The sequence below is a fragment of the Cryptomeria japonica genome, chromosome 3 (genome assembly GCF_030272615.1).
Source record: "Cryptomeria japonica chromosome 3, Sugi_1.0, whole genome shotgun sequence".
In the NCBI taxonomy this organism is placed as follows: Eukaryota; Viridiplantae; Streptophyta; class Pinopsida; order Cupressales; family Cupressaceae; genus Cryptomeria; species Cryptomeria japonica.
Window position 1 is genome coordinate 935,766,586 of NC_081407.1, and position 20,856 is coordinate 935,787,441.

Below are 20,856 nucleotides of genomic sequence, written 5' to 3' on the forward strand. Positions count from 1 at the left end.
CGATCTTGTTAATATCTATTGTTTTCCATGCTTGGGCGCCAATATCATTCAAAGTGCATTAAATGCCAATTTCGCTAAAACTCCAAGATATTTTGAAATTAAATTGGCATTTAATGAGAGCGCCTAACATTTATTAATTGGTTTTAGCCTTTTAAAAAATCGAAATTTAATTGCAAAGGCATTTAATTAATTAATTAATTTATTAAATGAAAGGAATGTGCTTGGGGTTTTATTTTAAATATTTTATAAAGGTCGGCCTCCTTTCTATTTAATTTTGTTTATTATTTGCTTCATTTCCACCAAGTCGGCCTATTGGAAATTGCCAAGGTAAGCGCCTATATAGTGGGGGGGTGTTGAGCGATTTTAATCCATCATTCATTCATTTGTTCAAGTGCGATTTGGAGAAGCCATAGAAGGAGCGGAATCTCATCCAAGGAGAGGCGCGAATCTTGATCCAAGGAGAGGTGCGAAATCTCAATCCAAGAGGGAGTGCGAACTTTGTTGGAGGTAGAGCGAATTGTTCCTCAAGGCGTTGAAGGCTAAGGGTGGTGAAAATTGCTAGAGGAAGCTCACGTTGAAGACTTCGATCCACATTTTGCCTAGCAAATTCCTTAATTTTTGCATCTTTTTTTAGAGTTAGTTCTCCAAGAAAGGTATGGTGAAGATCTTCCTAGTCTAATTTTGAAATTTTGAAATTTTGAATTTCCAATTGCATAATCGTCATATTTAGGAAATGATAATTCAAAGATTTATCATGAAGTTTCCTAAATTTAAGGCTTAAACTTAATCTATATCTTTTTTTACGCTCCGAGGTATATTGCTCATTATGAAATGTTGTGTAGGTATCGCGATGGCGACCCCAAAGGCAGGAGCATCCACCAGTCGTCCAGCCCTTATGAAAGAGGATCAAAGGAACGATGAATTGGAGACCAAGATCGTGTCGAAGTGGAGCAACATTGGAGATACCAACTTGGGAAACTTCAGTGTGAAGAAGTTTCGAGAGGTCCCTTACATTGGAAAGCCATCACCTGTCGCAAGGAGAATAATTGAGAGTGGCATTATCAAGGCGGCCGACTTCCCTCCAGCAGTCCCGTGCCATGAGCTGATGATCGAGTGTGCCCGCCATTATGACCCACAGTCAAGATCGATCGTGTCCAAGGAAGGAAACACTTTGGCTTATCTTTCAGATGAGGCTATCAGTGAAGCTCTTCATCTACCAGAACATAAGGACATGATTTACAAAAGCTTGGAAGGAGCTAGATCCATGTACGAAGATGATCCAGACACTTGCTTGAGCATCATCAACAAGAATTGGCTACTCAAAAGTCGTCCTCGCCTGAGCAAGATTCCCAACACACCACATAGGATCGACTTCCAGGAGGAGTACAGAGATTTGATAACCTTACTCAATCGAGTTACAGGGGCTCCTCAAGCCTTCTATTTTGAGAAGTGGATGTTCTTCTTCATCCAAGTGATAGTTCAAGGAAAAGGAACAATTCATTGGGCTAGAATCATTAGCCATTGCTTGGACGTACAGTTGGGAAGACTGAAGGCTACCAAGTCGTTTCACATGAGCTCATACATCATGTATGCCTTGATCAGGAGTTTTGAATATGCAGGACTACCTCACAGAGGATCGATTGGAAGAGGACCTGGAGAAGTCAGAGTTTGTGAATCTTATGTTCATTTGCATCATCCACCTGGGAGTAATTACAAGTTAGTCAATGATACCTTCACAATGAACATCACCAGGACACTGCAAGGCGGGATTCATAATCGGCTATCTCAGGAGGCACAAGAACTTGTAAAGAGGTATGGTGCTTGGTTTATCCAATTCCAGAAGTTTACATATATCAGAGTTCATGGATGTCCTTCACCTCCATACATGTTGCCAAGATATCCGACAAACAGAATAGTACTACTTGAGGTAACTAGGCGACTGGCAGCTTATGCGAAGGCATTCAGACACAGACATGGAAATGGGATTCCTGTACCTATCATACTAGGAAATTCGGTTGAGGTATGTCCTAATGTTCCAGCTTTAAATGATGCAGAAAGGGAGTTGGCCTTGTATTCATTTTCATTCTTTTCATTAAGGGAGAATTTTGATCCTTATGGCCATATAGAAGAGACAGTTGGTAGAAAATACAAGCATGAATGTCAGGTAGAAGACTTTTGGATGAATCTCTCAGATGATTTAGAAGTAAAAAGAAAGATGCATTCCAGATTGCCTTTGGATTTCATCAGGAAATGCAAAGTTTACAGAGTGGCCGATCAAACTCAGGACAGTGGTAGGCACCTCCAATCCTCTTATGATAGAGAGGACAAGGCAGTAAAGATAGATTGGAATGAACCTGAGGTTGTGGACTTGAAGACTTTGATGACTCCAGTTTTGTCCTGTACTCGCAGATGGGTTGATGTGCAACATCAAAAGTTGAGAGAGCAAAACATATCAATGACTTTTACTTTGGAGGAAAGGTCGGCAGAAGGAGCAAGCGTAAGTGAGGGCCATCCTCATCCTAGAAGCACAAGCGAAGGCCATCCTCACCCCAGAAGCGTAAGTGAGGGCAATCCCCATCATAGAGGTGCGAAGAGGAAGGAAAGACCTGAGAAAAGAGAATCTTCCAAGAAGAAGCAAGAGGCCAATCGAGATCGCTCATCCGGCACATCTTCTCGACAGGAGAAGAGGACACTTGAAGTTGAGGAATCTATGGAGTCAATGGTTCAGAATGATAAACCTGAAGAAGGACAGGCATCTCAACGATCATCAAGTCAATCTCCCCAGGACAAGGATGATGATGAAGCAACATCTCCTCTCCGGAAAGAAGAGTCACTACCTAAAGAAATACAAGTTAGAGAGACAAGGTCCGCCATTCCAGATTGGTTGAAGGAGAGATTAACAAGGGTAATTATGATCGAAGACGAAGATAATGTGATTGATTTAGATAGCCTTGTTGGAGATTCTCAGGGAGTAACAGAAAAGAGGAAGGCCACCAAAATGTCCAAGATGATCAGAGATGAGACAGGGTCCAGGAAGTTGCAGATAGCTACACCGGCAGTGGACAAATATGAAGGTGAGATCCTTGCAGAAGAATATGATGTAGAAACCGTTGAGCTTGGTCCACTCACCACCGAGCAGGCATTGGATGAGGCAACTGATTCATTTGAGGCACTTAAAGATAAACTTAAGGAAGGGATGGAAAAGAGTAGAAAACTTGAGAGAGAGGTCAGTGCTTGGAGAGGCTACTTTAGCCACCTCAGTCAGCCTTTGGGACGTCAGAATCCAGCAGTATCTCCTGTGCAAGCACTTCCCCTTGAATCAGTTGGTGAAGCAGAGAAAGTTAAGAGCTTGGTCCAGCTTATGAACTCTTGGATTGACAAATCCCATACAGTCGCCGCTGAGTTTGCAACAAGAATGATGCAGACCATTCATCGGGCTATCTAGGTCCTTGAGATCATCCACAACCTAATGATAACCGTAGCCGCCTTTGCTCATACTAAAGATGTTATCATTCCTGTCCTTCAAGTAATCAGGCAAACACCAAGAAAAATCTTAGCACAAGAAAAGATAAGGGATGGAGGAGCTCATAATTTACTCCAGTGGTCTACTTTACTCCAGATGAAGGAAGTTCTCTTCGAGGACACCAACACTAAATGCAATCAAGTAGAGGAGGTCATCCATCCAATCCAGGACAAGGTGTTTGGGGTTTTATGTACTATTCTCGGCAGAAGGATCGAAGTTGAGACAAATGTGGATCTTCAAGAATTAGAAGAAAGGGTCAAAGTCATCTTTTGCAAGGATGAGAATGTGATTACAGATGAGCAAAGAGATCAAATGTTTGCTACTATGCTCCTGATTGAGAAAATTAAGGAACTCGAACCTGAATGGGATGCAGCTCTTCTCAAGGCCTTTGATCAGATTATTCACTTGGAGGAACGAATGAGGAATCTTCCTGAGATTCTTATTGCTGAGATCGAGGGAATCGTGTCCAGATTCATTGCATATGCTAAAAAGGAGCATTGGAAAGGGAATAAGGTTCTAGAAAAGAGGTTGCTATAGATGACATGGCACCTTAATTGTCATTGGTCTATGTTTCCTAGATTTTTGTGCCAAATTAAATATTTGGCTATGCATTTAATGTTGTGCAATAAAAAGGGAACTTTTGTAATAAAACCCTAATTAGGGTTTAGGTGTCAGAATCTCAGCCATTGATCTTCTTTTGATCTGGGCCGTTCATTGTAATTGAGGATACTATATATACCCTCACTCATTTTCATTTTAAAATAAGAAATTAGAGATTAGAGAGAAAATAAGAAATAGTTAGAAGTTTAGAGCTTTTTGGAGAGAAGAAAGTTATTTTGTAGCAAGATTGAGTTTGAAGAAAGGATTTCAAACAATTGTTGTCTATTTTGGCTTTGAGATCAATAAAATATTGAAGTTATGGTGTTTTATTGCAATTCTTGTGGCTATCTTCATGGTTGTTCGTTTTCTTGAATCATTCTCAATCGAAGTAGTATTTAAGTTTGAAGGACTAAGTGTTGGGCTTGATTTTGGTGAAATTCACGTTCCAAACCACTAGCTTCTTACTAATTGTGGGAACGCCTTGCGTGGTCAACTGGAGATACCTGAATTACTTAAACCTTCAATCGTTATTGAGCTTTGGATATGTGCCTTTGTGGTAGTGTCCATGATCCTTGATGAATTGAAAAATCATTTGTTACCTTAGAAGATCGCATCAATTTCAGTTGGGTTGTTACTTCATGGCAATACTGAAATTGGTAGAATCTTGCCAAGAGTAGCCTACATTGGGTCATTCATAGGATTAGATTAGAATTTATCCCTTGCAAACCCTACCTTTTGATCTTTTTGAAGAAATTGTTAGTTTTAGGAAAACTTGTTCCTGCAGCTTGGAGAACGTAAGGCCCCTTGATGAAACAGCATTCACAACGACCACTGGTGCTTATCCACACGTAGAGACCCTACATAAAAGAACATTGGAGTCACCCTGATTGGTCCTTTTTTGCGACATCTTCAGCAATCAGAGGCTTTATTCAAGAGAGGATAAGGTACCCTTGGGTATTTTATTCTGTGTATGATCGTGTACAAAATACACGTCAACAGGGACATGATCGTCTTGCTCAATAGAATAATAGGAAATCCTCAGGGTGCTCCATTCGAACCCTGGATGTATTATTTTATTAATGAAATAATCAATGGAGTAAAAATGATAGACTGGGCCCGTATGATGAGCGACAGTTTAGACAGCCAGCTAAGGAATCTGGAGGCAAATAGGACTTTCTTCATGAGTTCTTACTTGTTCTAATCTTTAGCCAGGACCTACAGGGACAGAGGTCTCACTTGTAGAGGAGAAGTTGGGAACAAGGAGAACCAAATCCCGGTATATGATTGCTATCCCCAGCTCCATATGGAGGAGAAGTTCCATTTCAAAAGGGTGAATGATGCCTTCTTGATGCACATTACCCGGACCCTTCAAGGTGGCCTGCACCAGAGGCTCTCTCAAGAGTCTATGGACTTCATCGGTGGGTTCGGGTGTTGGTACATCCAATATCCAAAGTTCACTTACCTTCGAATTCAGGGATTCTTTGGTCCTTCATACAAGCTTCCAGCTTACCCTACCAACCGAGTGGTGTTGCTCGAGGTTGTGAGACAATTGGAGGAGTATATAGTGATTCAAAGGGATAAGCAGAAGAAGGCAGGCACATTCTCACTTACAATTGGTAATGGGTTGGAAACATGTCCATCATCACAAGCTGCAGCTACCGCTGAGAAAGAACTGGCCTGGTATCCCTTTTACCAATACAAGGCAAGAAAAGATTTCGATCCATTCCAGAGGATAAAGAAGATCGAAGGGACAACGTTTGAGCACAGACTAGATCTGGAAGACTATTGGGCTAATGCAACCGATAGTTTCGAGATCTGGAAGAGGTTCTGGTCAAGAATTCCTCTAAGTATGGTGAGAGCAACGGAAGTGTTCAAAGTTGCCGATCAGGTGGAAGAAAGCCTAGAACTTCAGCAGCCAGGTTTTGAGAAGATGAAGAATGAACCTTTAGTCTTGATAGATTGGACAGAGGGAGAAAAATCAGATCTAGCAGACCTCATGAGGTCAGTGGTTGAATACTCAAGGTGGTGGGCATCTGAAAAGACAAAACAGTTGAAGGCCAAAGGTATGGTTCTAACTTATGAATTAATGGGAGTGGATGATACTTTGTCCGTCCACCCTTGTACCTCCGCCGGAGATGCTCGGAATCCGGAAAGTGTTGGATCTCGGAAGAGAAAGGAGTTGGGTGGAAGCTTCACAAAGTGCACAAGGAAAAGGGTTGTAGTTGAGAGAAGAGAATCCAGCGAAAGTCACTCCATCCTAAGTGTTGCTTCCATTGCGCCCGATCAGAGTACAATTGGGGAACAAGAGATAAACATCTATGTGAGTGATGATGAAGTAAGAGTGCTTTCTCAGCCAGTTGAGGAGGTGATGGAGAAGGTCTTCCGAACTCCAGACAGGGGGCAGGATGAAGCCCCTATAATTTTCTTGGATGGCATACCAGCGAACCCAGGAGAAGCAGACGATGAGTTTGATCAGAATACTCTAGAACAATCAACCATTCCTGATTGGCTGAGAGCCAGAATAAAGGCCAAGGTTCCCAAGGAGGTCCACTCAACCGAGGAGGCTACCGCAGCATTCCTGGAGAAGGTGAATGAGCCCGCCGCAGCTAAACCGCCCAAACCAGCCAGGAAGTTCTCCCTGATTCAGAGGGACAATGCCGGATTCAGGACAGTCCAGATAGCAGTGCCCAAAGAAGGGAAGACTAGGGACAATGTCACCGCAGATGACTACAAGATCACCACCATAGAGATGGGTAAGCCTACCCAGGACCAGGAGGTCCAATATTTTGACAACTCCTGTAATGTTCTAAAGACAAGGCTGGCTCATGAGAAAGAAAAGAGAAAGAAAGTGGAAGAAGAGAACCAGCAATGGAGGAAGTATGTTCTCCATCTTACCAGCCCGCTCAACCATGAAGTCCCAGCTACTCCACCACAGCCTCTTCGGGCTGGTAAGATGGAGAACATACTTCCTTCATTGCTGGTTCTCTTCTTCCACTTTCTTTCTCTTTTCTTTCTCATGAGCCAGCCTTGTCTTTAGAATGAAATACTCCCTCACCTAAAGGTTATCCGAGGCATGCCAAAGAAGAGCTTAGTGGATGCAGGCGTCATACAGACAGGAGACAGGTAGGACTTCGGCACATGGTACTATGCTCTGGTCACTCGGATTGAGGTTCTGAAGAAATCCGAGACCAAGTGTTTTAAGACAGAGGCGAGGGTTAGAGAGATCCTGGGCAAGGTATTCAAGGTGGCGTCAGAGATCTGGCAAAAGGAAAGCCTAAGGGAGAAGCATTTACAAGCAGAGAACCTGAGAGCCAGGATTCAAACAAGCTTCTTCCGAGATTCAGGGATGATTGACAAAGGCGATCTTTCTAAGATTGCAAACTTCCTCTCCATCGATGACAACTTCCTCACCCAGGCAGTGAAGTGGGAAGGCATCCTTGCTACGTGCGCCGACGATGTGGATCTCGTCGACTTCCAAATTGGCGGTTTGCCCAGTGTCACCATAGAGGAGGTCAAGCTCGTGGTGTCCAAATACGTTGAATCTCTGAAAGAGGAAAGTGGCCACTCACCTCAGTAAAATTAGCAGTTGCGCCACTTGTCACTCTTTCATTTGCTTGAACTGATAGTATTTCGGGAAACCCTAATTAGGGTTTAGGACTTTCAATCTTGGCCCTTGATCACTGTTTGATCTCAGCCATTCATTTATTTTTGAGAAACTATATAAGGTTGCCTCCCCTCATTTGAAAAGGGTGAGGTTTTTGATGTATTGTTGCTTAAGGTCATTTCCAGATAATATATTGCATGTGCGCTGCTTTGTAATCTCTATTATTTGAATGATTTGCATGGTTTCAATTGCCTCAACACTTAGTTAGAAATAATTTAGATTTGCTTTCATTGTTGTTAATTTGAATGAAGGATTTGATAAGTATCAATTGATGGTGTATTTCCGCTCATACTTTTGGTAAATGGATGATTTCCATTCTACCGTGCAAAGTTAGTCTGAGCCCATCCCCTGTGCATCCCAACATCTCGATCATAAGCACAACCCATTGAAGATTGCACCGACCTTGTGTAGTTGTCCCTAGTGTGGCGAAGCAAGGTTTGATTTCTCGAAAGCATCCAGTTGATACCATCTCCACAATTCGTAGGATTAGATTAGCCTTCCTAAACCCTATCTCTTTTCCCCTTTCTTTTGAAAGTATAAATCCCAGAAAATTCCCAAAAAAAAGAAGAGCCTAAAATTGCTAAATCCATCTAAGTCCAACAGTTCAAGATACTTGTCAAACGTAAGTCCTCCTTGAAAATTTCAGCATACACTACCCAAGAAGCTATTCCACTAAAGTCGCTTGTTCGCACATATAGACCTTGGAATCAGTAGTGATTTTTCAGGAGAGGATAGAATACCTTCGGGTATCCTATCCTGATGTTTGGTAGATGATAAAACAGACACCAACAGTATGTAAGACTGAATCATTCTGAAAAATCAAATTATTGGAGACAAAAATAAAGGTGTGATGACTAGAAGAAGGCTAGCTGCTGAAGAGGTATGTTTGATTTCCAAAATTGAACCTAAAGATGTTGTTGAGGCTTGCAAAGATGAAAATTGGATGAGAGCTATGGAAGAAGAATTAGATCAGATTGAAAAGAATAACACATGGGAGCTTGTGCCTAGACCTAAAGATAAGAATGTGATTGGTACTAAATGGATATTCCGGAATAAATTGAATGAAGCTGGTGAAGTTGTCGGAAATAAAGCAAGAATTGTATGCAAAGGATATTCACAGAAAGAAAGGATTGATAATGACGAAACTTTTTCTCTGGTAGCTAGATTTGAAGCCATTAGACTATTGCTTGCATATGCTGCCTATAAAGATTTCAAGGTATATCAGACGGATGTCAAGTCAACTTTTCTGAATGGTGATCTTGAGGAAGAAGTCTACATCGAGCAACCTAATGGATTTTCATTATCAGATGATGGAGACATGGTATGTAAACTGAAGAAAACTCTTTATGGATTGAAGCAAGCCCCTAGAGCCCGGTATGCTAGATTGGATAAGTATTTGCTGAAATTAGGATTTAATAAAGGGACTGCTGACAGTAATCTGTATTTTAAGATTGAGAATGATAACATTTTGATTGTTGAAGTCTTTGTTGATGATATTATCTTTGGAGGAGATGATGACTTGAGCATGAAGTTTGCTGGTGATATTATAGAAAGAATTTGAGATGTCTGATAGGAGAGATGAAATTTTTCTTAGGTTTGCAGATTTCACAAACTAGAAAAGGTATTTTTATATCTCAAACTAAATATGTGAAGGAACTGCTGAAGAAGTTTGGGTTAGATGACTCCAAACCGGTTGGAACTCCTATGGTGACTGGCCGCAAATTGTCTAAGAATGATGAATCTCTGAAAGCTAATCAGTCTTTGTACAGATCTATGGTTGGTGGACAGCTATATCTTACTCAGACTAGGCCGGATATTATGCATGCTATATCACACCATAGGGATAAGGTTTATGAGACAAATTAGGACCAAGAAGGGAGATATAAGGAAATTCGCTCTGGACCCTTTGGAAGGGTCAACAGCAAATTTGAGGAATTAGTCTTAAATATCATCCCAACACTCAAACTTTACCCTTATTCGAATTGTCCTCACCTTATGACACGCCAACAAATCACCTTAAGTGCGTGCCTAGTCAAAACATTGAATGAAAAGTGCATCTTAATATTTTAGCTTAGGTACCTTTGGAAGGACAGGACCTATCTACGAATTTCGCTCTTGACCCTTTGGAAGGGTCAAGGACGAAATATGTCTTTTAGGCTCAAATCTTGACCTTTTCCCCAAATTTCCATGTCTAAGTTTGTCCAAGGCATCTCCAAAGGTGAACTCGAGCTTATTTCCCCCCAATCCATGCCTTAAAGTGAAACTTTTGTCTAGAATAGGAGTCAAAAGGGAGCTAAGGAAGATTTTGTTCCCGTCCCTTTGGAAGGGTCAGGAGCGAATTTGACAATCTAGCTCAAATTCCTCATTCAACTCTCAAGCTTTCAAGCTCAATCTTCATGTTCTTTGCTCCTCGAAGGGTAAAATTGGTATCAAACAAGGCTCTAATGCAAAGACTCTCCTAAACTCAATCAAGGCATAACCCCAAGACTAGAGCAAGGCCTGACCCAGAGAAGGCTTTCAAAGAGACCCTGACCTGGACCACCTACTGACCCACCTCAATTCAAGCAGACCCTGCTTACCTAATGATCTCTCTGGCAACTCTCCAATACAAAGATTAATAGCCAAGACTAGACAACCAAGCAAAGAAAACTAACCCTAGAAAGAAAAAAGTAGGGGTCCCCATTTGCAATGGAGCGATGTGTGAATACGTCACAACAAGTAGTCTATCGGATTGATTATTTGTTTATGGGTGAGAGAATCATGATTTGTTCATCTAAGGGGAAGAGTTTGGTTTTTTGTTTTAAGATTTTTGGCATTGTTGTCAAAGGGGGAGAGAAGCATGTGAAAAACTATTTTATCTGCTTGATCTTAGGAGGAGTTTGTTGGAGTTATTTTCTTTCTTTGCATTGATTATTTTTCACATTCATATGTTGTCATCAATGCCAAAGGGGGAGATTGTTGGACATTGTTGCTGCTAGGATATGTTGTTGTCATTGATGTCAACATATTCCTGTGATTTATTGTTCCGGTGGTTGCAGATTGGTTTATTGGGATTGTGGTCTGGTGTATAGAGTATTTATAGTATCACTATATTCTTCTGTATTGGTTTTGGTGATCTGGGAAGCTTAATTGATCATATCATATGATCCGGTTTTGTAGTTTGTTTTTCTGATCAGTGCTTTGCAGAGTTCAGTATTTCCTCTGATACATTCCGGTGTGATCAAATCTTGAGCTGAGTCTTTGGGAGACTGTTTGGGATGGTCTTGTGTATCTTCATTTCAAATGGTTTGTGATTTAGTGCTACGCAAGTTATCTTTCTTCGTGACAGTTGTTGATGTTTGAGTGTTCTTGAGTTTCAGACGTTGACAAATGAAGATTTGATAAATCGTGTTGGTGCAAATGTTATTGATGGTTCTAATGTGCTTGCTAGTGTTTCTTAATTGTGTCCTATTTGTTTTGATGATCCGCATTGATCGTTGTGCGAATTATTGGTGATTTTGTTGAACCGGTGATGTTCTTCGTGTTATGCGGTTTTCTTGGTGGTGTAGCATGTTGCGGTTGATCTTGGCGTGATTTTCGGTGGTGTTGCATGTTTGGTGATTTGAATTAGGTCCATGTTATGTCATGTATATCATTATATTGGTCCGGTGGTCGATCTTTGTATCGTGTGATGTAATTTTGTAATTGTGAGTTGAGGGTTTAGCTGACCTTGTTGTCAAGGTTCATAAATTGTATAAATAGGTGGTATTGTCATGTAATTTTGGTATCGAGGTTGTGTCTACATTATCTGAGAATGGTGTATGTGCGAACAAGTGATTCATCCTTCGGCATTGTGATTGAGTAGAGATTGGTGTTGCAGAGCAGACAATTGTGCTTAACCGGAACTGCCATCAAACATTTGGAGATGTTTTTATTGCAGTTCATTTCTTCTAGATTGTAGTCCGAATCTTATTGTAAGTCAGTGAGACTTCCTTGAGGGTTGTAGCCTTTCGGGTCATTATCTTTTGAGCAATGTGCCTGAATGCATGTGTATTCTCCATTGTAATATTTACACATACTACTGCAGAGTATCATCTTATTGTGAGTAGATTCCCACCGTGGTTTTTCCCTTAACCAGGTTTTCCACGTCAAAATCTTGGTGTTGTGTGGTGTGCTATCAATTTGCTTATCTTTGTTATTGCTGTAGTTTATCAGATCTGTATTTGTGGTTAAGTTTGTAGAACCGGTGAAAACTGATTCACCTCGCCCCCCCCTCTCAATTTTCCTTCATAGTTGTTGCCAACATCATCATCTAGGGCAAGCTGGGAAGTGTACGTCCACAACAAAATAATATTAAAAGGTGTTTTTTTTTAGTGTTTTTTTAAATGCAATAGATCAGGGACAAGACCTCTATTTCTGGTGAAAGAATAGAAAAGAAATAGAATGAGCACATGAAGAACGGGAAAAACAAAAAATCAAGGGAGAGCAAGATACAAAAATAACCATTGTGAGAAAATGGAGCACCATGGAGTACAACGTTATAAGTGTTTGGGCATAGCTATTGCTGCTTACAGTCAAAATGTGGCATTGTGGCCTGGTAGAGAGTTTGCCACCATCCACTTGCTGAATACTGTACTTGAAAACCTACATCTCGAGATTCTAAACACACTGCCTCCAAGAATAAATTGTTTTTCATTTTTCTGTCAAAGAAAATTTCTTGTTTTGCTATCTGTTTCAGAACAAACTAATGGGCATCAAATCCAATAAAGAACCAAGATAATCTTCTAAAAATCCTGCCGAGTTACAAACATTTACAATGCATTCAGCCTTACAAGAGGACATGCATTGTGAAATCACAAGTAAAGAAATTTCTTCACCCTCAGGGCAGGAATAGACAGAAAACATATAATTCCTGTGATTTCATCTTATTGATTAAAATGAGGTTTTATATTCATCAGTTAACTTGAAAAACTATTACTTTTTGCAAGGGACAGCTGCCCGTCCATCCCGGGGCTGACCAGCCATCACTTGCAGACTTCCTCCATATCCCTGCATTTTGGGGGCATTTCCTCTAGTTTGGGCAACTTTGTGGACGACCCTGGGACATCCCCCCGTCCCCAAGATGTCCCAGAAATGGGTACGCCCCTAAAAACCCCGAGAACGCTACCTCGGGTTTCCTTGTACTTATCTATAAAACCTAATTCATCACCAGATTAATTCTATCTGCATTCTCCTGAAATTTCAAGGTGATTAACATCAAAATAAGATATAATTGAATAAAGTTTAAGTGGCAACTGAGAAAAAATTGGAATGAAATGAACACATTAGGTGAAACATCTTGAATAAGTTAATATGAGACGAGTGGTGCCTCCTGGATTGTGCATATCAAGAATCTTTAATTATTAATATAACTTAGAGATGTAAGGTCACCTGATTGCAGAGCACATTACAACATTGAAAGGGGAAAAAACGGCGCTGTAGCAGTTAGGTTTTCTTCCAAACAACACAGCAGTTATGCTATGAAGCTTGCCCATATTTCACAACTTTCATGACCACTTCCAATATCACATCAATCAATATTCAAAATCATGTCTGATCTATTGATGAGAACACTGTTTAAAAAAGGGGCATGTTATAAGCTTAAATTATCATTAACCTTTTGAAAATCTACAAAGATGAAGCGTGCAATTTAACATATGCATGGAGGAAATAATGCTTATGCACCCCAAATCATTTTGGCAGCGTAATACATGCCCAAAATAAGAAACGGCAATGCAAGAAAGTACCTTGACTTTGAAACGATTAGAACATAGATTTATTGCATTTTTGTAGTCCATACTTGATAGACTACAATCTCCAAAATAAAGAAGAAAATTATATTTTTTGACTTTCGTATCTTTCTAATTGCTGGTAGTCAAGATTAACCTCAAATACACAATACAAGGCAGCACATAGATTGAGCACATTCAAAGAGTAAACAATATCCAAACTTAAAAGAAAGGCATATTAGACATGATACTTTCATTGATATGTACAAGGCAGATTATAAACTCACGAAAACTCAAAAAGACAAGTATGACTTACTCCAAATTTGAAGGAAAGAGGAGGATAACTAGAATGAGAACCTGAACAAGCAAAATAAGATGATACCTCTGCAGATGAGGAAGAAAATGATGAGGAAACATTTGGAGGCAATGGCCACTTCGGAAGAGATCCATCAAAGATATGAGAACAATCGGTATATGCTGAACCAAGACCTACTCCAGCACCAAATGCAACAGCCGCCCACCTTGTTGCAGGACTCCCTGGAATATTTCAATCAATCACAATGAGAGTTAGGATTCTACAAACCTTAACACCCATACAAAAACATTTATTTGGAATATAATATTTCCTTGTCAAATCACCACAATAATTAGTAAGAGAAAATAAATCCAATATTAATAAGCCGACTAGAATTAATAGAATGGTAGGCAGAGCAATTACCACAGTTATGTCCACATAGATATTTGCAGACCATTTCCTGAATTGCGATAGCTATGTTCGATATTTATGATACTTTATCCATTAGCAACATGCATAATTGATGAAACTCTTCAATTTGGGACTTCATATATATAATTATTGGCATGTTTCCAAGGCCAAAGCCTCTCCAAAAGAAACTCCCATTATGGGATTGTTGCTACTAACTTTCCCATTTCCCAATGGTGGAAATATAGTTGATGCATAAATTGTTTCTGGTTCAAATTATTTAAAACCTCCAATGTCCAATGATATTGGAACAGTTGAAAGCTTGCTTTTTGACATCATTAATTTGTTGTACACTGAATTTTTTAGTGTTTATGAGGATATAGAATGGACTGAATGATTGAATAAACCTTAGATTGATATGCTATAAGTTTATATTCCAAGATGGTTAGTGAGTGATCCTATTCCAAAATGGAGAACTAGCAGTGCCTTATCAAAGCTCTCCATTTATTTAATTTGTCTCGTAGAAGAGAGAATGAAATGCGTCAAATGCAAGTAAACCATTCCTGATTTAATGCCTTTTTTAAATTTCTCAAGTATAACCTACATAAGTATGATTACAACACATACATGTTTTGCACACAAGAAAATGTAGATTAACTAACTACAAAAGAGATTAAAAAGGATTAAGTGGAGTGGATCATCTAATGTGAAAAAGCGACATAAGAACAAGTGGATACAATCTCTTTGAGGACAGGCAGACAAAAGAATGAGGCAATGCACAACAAATGAAAGTGATATAAAAATAAAACAAGAGCCTTGAGAAAATGAGACATTAGCATTTCAAAAAGAAAAAAAATGAGCCATTTGTGAAAAGCATGCATAAATGTCAGATCCTAAGGTATTGTTGTGACCATTTCACACATCGCCCCATCAAAATGGGGACCCCCTCTCTTTTTTGGGTCTTGCTTTCTCTTGGTTTAGTTTTTTCTCTGCTTGCTAGGTGTTTTGAGTGAGTTAGTGGTTGCCTGGGCTGGGTAGGTTAGGGTTTCCTTTGCAGAACTCACCTAGGGTTTCTTTCAAAGCCAAATTTGACCTGGGCTTGGGAAAAACATGTGTTGTCTGCCTTGAACCCTGGTGTAATCTTAGAAGGATCTTACCTTTCAGGAGATGGAAAATGTATAGATTGTGCAAAGAGGTTGAAGGGTTTGAGTCAGGATGGGTCAAAGTTGTAGGTTTTTAGGTCAGAGTCTTGTCTTCTGTCAAGTCAGAGACAATTGAATGGAGCCAATAAACAAATAATAGACTTGAATGACAAAGAGAAGAATCAAGAGGATGAATCTAAGGCATGATGGGTGGAAAAAGTCAAGAAACTCGAGCTAATCATGAATTTCGCTCCTGACCCTTCCAAAGGGTCTAGAGCGAAATTTCACAAAGGACCTAAGATTTCACCTAAGTCAAAGAGGGGTTGAGAGAATTTGCAAGGATATGAAAGGAAATGCATCAAAAGGTCGAGTCTAAGGCAAAGTCAAGTCAATCTCAAAGAAAATTGGGCCTAGAATTGGAATTTCGCTCCTAACCCTTCTAAAGGGTCCAGAGTGAATTCCTCTATAAAACACTCCACCTTGACCCAAACTAGCAACTAGCTCATTCCTAGGCATTAGTGAAGGCAAAACACTCATTTGGATGAGGAAATGTGGGAAATGAAGTCAAAATTTGAGCACAAGGAGGAATTTCGCTCCTGACCCTTCCAAAGGGTCCAGAGCGAAATTCATATAAGACCCTATTTCTTCACAAAATCTTGAAGTGAATGCCAATTTGAACTGGATGATGATAGGGGGAGCCCTGAGAAGTTACATCCAAGCCAAGGAAGGGTGAAAAAAGGTGAGAAATGAGCTCAAGGATGAATTTCGCTCCTGACCCTTCCAAAGGGTCCAAAGCCAAATTCACATAACCCCTATATTGCTCCTTGTTATGGCCAAGTTTTGGACTTCTAGGGCATGGTTGGAATGACTCTGATGTGTTCTTGCCTTTGAAAGGTGAATTGAGACGATGGGGTGGTAAAAATCAACCTAAATCATGGATTTCGCTCCTGACCCTTCCAAAGGGTCCAGAGCGAAATTCTCAATTTGACCCTTTTTTTTGCCCAAGACATTGATAAGACCTTGTTTTGAGCTAAGTGGATGGCAAATGGACTCAATTGTGGTGAGGAGAGGTGAGTTTGATCAAATTTGAAGGTAAATTGAATGGAAGAAGTGTGAAATCAACCTAAATCTTGAATTTCGCTCCTGACCCTTCCAAAGGGTCCAAAGCAAAATTCCTAGAAGACACCCATTTCTTCCTTGATTAGACCAAGATCTTAGTTCCTTGGGCATATTTGGAAGAAGATTGACATGTTTTTGCCTTAGGAAGTGAATGAAAGCAAAAGAAATGAAGGATTTTGTCCAAGACATGAATTTTGCTCCTGACCCTTCCAAAGGGTCCAAAGCGAAATTCTTGAAAGCACCTATTTTCCCCTTAGATGAGGTCAAAACCTTGGTTCTTATGGCGTGGATGGAAGTGGAATGATGTATTCTTGCCTTTTGAGGTAGATCGGACTTGAAAAAATGAAGATTTTGAGCTAGAACATGGATTTCGCTCCTGAGGGTCCAAAGTGAAATCCTAAATAGGTCATGTCCCTGGCCATGGTTTTGAGCGAATTTCTCCTTTCAGGCCTTCCTAAGGATAGAACAAGTGTTTTCTTCATGAGAGAGGAATCTAAAGGTGAAAATCATGACAAAGCAAGGTAAGAAGAAAGTAGAATTCAACCTAAAGGAAGAAAATTGCTCCTGACCCTTCCAAAGGGTCCAAAGCAAATTTCTTCACCAGACACTATTCCTTGCTCCAGACTACAAGCTAGTGCATTCCCAATCAATTTTAAAGCCCAGAGACTTGTTATTAATAACCTAAGGGATGAAGAATGAAGCTAAGTGAGGGAAAACAAGCAAATTATGAATTTCGCTCCTGACCCTTCCAAAGGGTCCAAAGCGAAATTCTCAAAATCACCTAATTTGCTCATGATAGAAGCTAAAATATGAATTCCTAGGCCTTGGAAGAGAGAAGACTAGTGTATACTTGCCTTGGGAAGCAATTTGGGGTAAAGAAATGATACAATTTGGACCTAATCATGAAAATCGCATCTGACCCTTCCAAAGGGTCCAGGGCGAAGTCCTTTGAAATCCCTATTTTTTCACCTTGTTTGAAGACAAGTTGCAAGTTCATGATGGCAAGAACATTGAAAGGTTAAGGATCAAGATGGTGAAATAATGGAAAGATGGAGTGAATGGAGTAAAATGGCAAACATTAAATCTTGAAGAAACTTCAACATCTACTAGGGTTGCCTATGTCTCTTCAAAAGATTCACAAGCAAGTCACATTCAAAACACATTATTCCTCTCTTAATTTGTTAATCAACCCTCATTTTTTGAATAAATAATGCAAATCCGCCTTGATTAAACAATTGTCAAATTGGCTAAATTGACCTTTGAGCTTTAAAATTCAAAAAAAATCATTCTTTGGCGCCCAACTACATAATTTTTTAGCTTTATTGCTAGGTAGGCCACCTTGGAGATGGATTTTTTAAATTGTATTTATTTATTTAAGAGGTCAGCCTCTTGGGAAAAGGATGAAAGCGCCCTATATAGGAAAGTAAATTTTGCAAGCATTAATCATTCATTCATACTTTCTTCCTAAGCGAATTTGAGGAGCGGAACTGGAGGAGCGAATTGCAGCAGGTGTAGACGAATTTCTGATCTAGGAAGGCTGGTCAAGGTCTGAATCTGCAAAGGCGAACCTGAGGTGCAGACCAGAAGCTTTTGTACCCCTTTGAATATCACTTGGAAGGAAGGCGAATCGAGCAGCAATCTCCCTTTTTATCCATTTTTTCAGGTTGATAATTAGAAATCAAGGACAAGGTATGTACAATCCGATTATTTGAAGATGTATTGAAGATCTGATTCAAATTTCTATATCAATTTTTTAAGGTTAAGTCTTCAATAATCTAGCTTGATTTGTAGGTGATGTCAATTTGAAAAATCATAATTTTAAGGGTTTATCATTTTATTTTCAAATTAAAGTTCAATTGTTTCTTTAAAAGATCTCAAATCACCTATCTAGGGTACTATACCTAAACCTAACTTAAGCCTTTTTGTAGGTAGCAAATGGCGGCTCCCAAGGCAAGTGGATTTGCTACCCAGCAAGCTCTCATTAAAGAAGATCAAAGGAGTGACGACTTGGAGACGAGGATCGTATCCAAATGGAGTAGTATTGGAGACACCAACTTAGGGAACTTCAATGTGAAGAAGTTTCGAGAAGCACCCTACATCGGCAAGCCATCACCCATAGCCAAGAAGATAATTGAGAGTGGTATCATCAAGGACGCAGGCTTCCCTCCTGCAGTCAGATGTCATGAGCTAATGATCGAATGTGCCAGGCACTATGATTCACATTCAAGGACAATCGTAGCCAAGGATGGAACTATCCTCGCCTATCTTTCAGAAGAAGCTATAAATGAAGCTTTTCATCTTTCGGAACAGAGAGATATGATCTACAAGAGCTTAGGAGCTAAGTCCATCTACGAAGATGACCCTGATACCTGTCTGAACTTCATCAATAAGAATTGGTTACTCAAGAGTAGGCCTCGCTTGAATAAGATACCTAATATGCCTCACAGAATTGATTTCCAAGAGGAATTCAGAGACTTGATAACCATGCTCAACCGGATTATAGGTGCCTCTCAAGCCTTCTTTTTCGACAAGTGGATGTTCTTCTTTATACAAGTGATCGTTCAAGAAAAGGGAATGTTCAATTGGGCCAGAATTATTAGCAACAACCTAGATGTCCAGTTGAGGAGGCTAGTCCCTACTAAGTCATTCCACATGAGTTCATATGTTATATATTCTTTAGCCAGATGTTTTGAATATGTAGGATTACCACACAGAGGAGTTGTTGGGAGAGGACCCGGAGAGATAAGAGTATGTGATTCTTATGCTCAAATGCATCATCCACCTAAGAATTACTATAAGCTAGTCAACGATACTTTCACAATGCATATCACCAGGACCTTACAAGGAGGGATCCACCATCGACTATCTCTAGAAGCACAAGAACTCGTGAAGAAACATGGTGCATGGTTCATTCAATTTCCTAAATTCACCTACATTAAGGTCCATGGATGTCCTTCACCTCCTTATATGTTGTCAAGATATCCTACGGATAGAATTATATTACTTGAAGTGACTAGACAGTTGGCAACTTGTGCTAAAGCATCAAGACATAAGCATGGGAATGGTATCCCCATACCTATTTCACTGGGAAATTCAGTTGAAGTGTGTCCTAATTCTCAAGCAGTCGAAGATGCAGAAAAGGAACTATCTTTGTATTCATTCACATCCTTTGCCTCAAGAGAGAATTTTGATCCTAATGGTCATATGGAAGAAACAGTTGGGAAGAAGTACAGGCATGTGTTTCAAGTGGAGGACTTCTGGATGAATGCTCAGGACAATGTGGAGGTAAAAAGGAAGATGCACTCTAGATTACCTTTGGATCTTATCAAGAAATGTAAGGTTTATAGAGTAGCTGATCAAGCACAGGACAGTGGTAGATATCTCCAATCCTCCTATAAGAAGGAAGACAAGGAAGTGAAGATAGATTGGGATGAGCAAGAAGTCGCAGACTTAAGAGCATTGATGGACCCAGTTTTGAGTTGTACTCGCAGATGGGTAGATGTCCAGCATCAAAAGTTGAAGGAACAGAATGTAGCCATGACATTCAGCCTAGAAGCAAGAACAGAAGAAGGAGAAGCGAGTGTAAGTGAGAACACTTCTCATTCCAAGGGGTCAAAGAGAAAGGAGGGACCTGAAAAGAGAGAACCATCCAAGAAGAAACAAAAGGTGAATCCTGATCATCCATCGAGTACTTCTTCTAGACATGAAAAGGAGATAGGTCAAGGAGAGGATCAAAGAGAGAAGGTGTATGAAGTAGATGAGTCTATGGAATCCACAGTGCAAAATGATAAACAAGGCAAACGACGAACACCTCAACACTCGTCAAGTCAATCTCTTCCTCTCCAAGTTGGTGCTAATGAGCAACAAGAAGAAAAGAATGATGATGAAGCAAGATCTCCTTTCAGAGCCGAAGGACCTTTGCCTGAGGAAATACAGGTAAAGGAGAGAAAATCTTCCAATTCTAGATTGGCTAAAAGAAAGACTTACGAGGGTAGTTGTGGTTGAAGATGAAGAGCAAGTATTTGATTTGGAAAGTCTTCTAGGAAACTCTCAAGAAGAGATCGAAAGGAAGAAAGCTACAAAGATGTCAAAGGTAATTAGAGATGATGCAGTATCCAGGAAGATACATGTAGCTACACCAGCAGTGGACAAGTATGAGGATGAGATTATGGCAAAAGAATATGATTTAGAGACATTTGATCTTGGTCCACTTACCTCCGAGCAAGCCATGGAAGAAGCGACCGATTCAGTGAGAGTAGTTAATGATAAACTAAAGGAAGAAATGGAAAAGAATAAGAAGTTGGAAAAAGAGGTTAACACTTGGAGGAATTATTTTGGCCACCTTAATCAGCCGTTAA

The 20,856-nt window shown here is 40.0% G+C and overlaps 1 protein-coding gene across 3 annotated transcripts in view; it reads right to left on the reverse strand.

The window, feature by feature from the left end:
• LOC131045097 (MICOS complex subunit MIC10) overlaps positions 1-20,856 on the reverse strand; it is an 84,959-nt gene that overhangs the window by 15,868 nt on the left and 48,235 nt on the right. For all 3 annotated transcript variants that reach the window (XM_057978626.2, XM_057978625.2, XM_057978623.2), the window contains exon 2: positions 13,917-14,071. In XM_057978626.2, the coding sequence (XP_057834609.1) occupies positions 13,917-14,071 (155 nt within the window). The remainder of the gene's footprint in view (positions 1-13,916; positions 14,072-20,856) is intronic.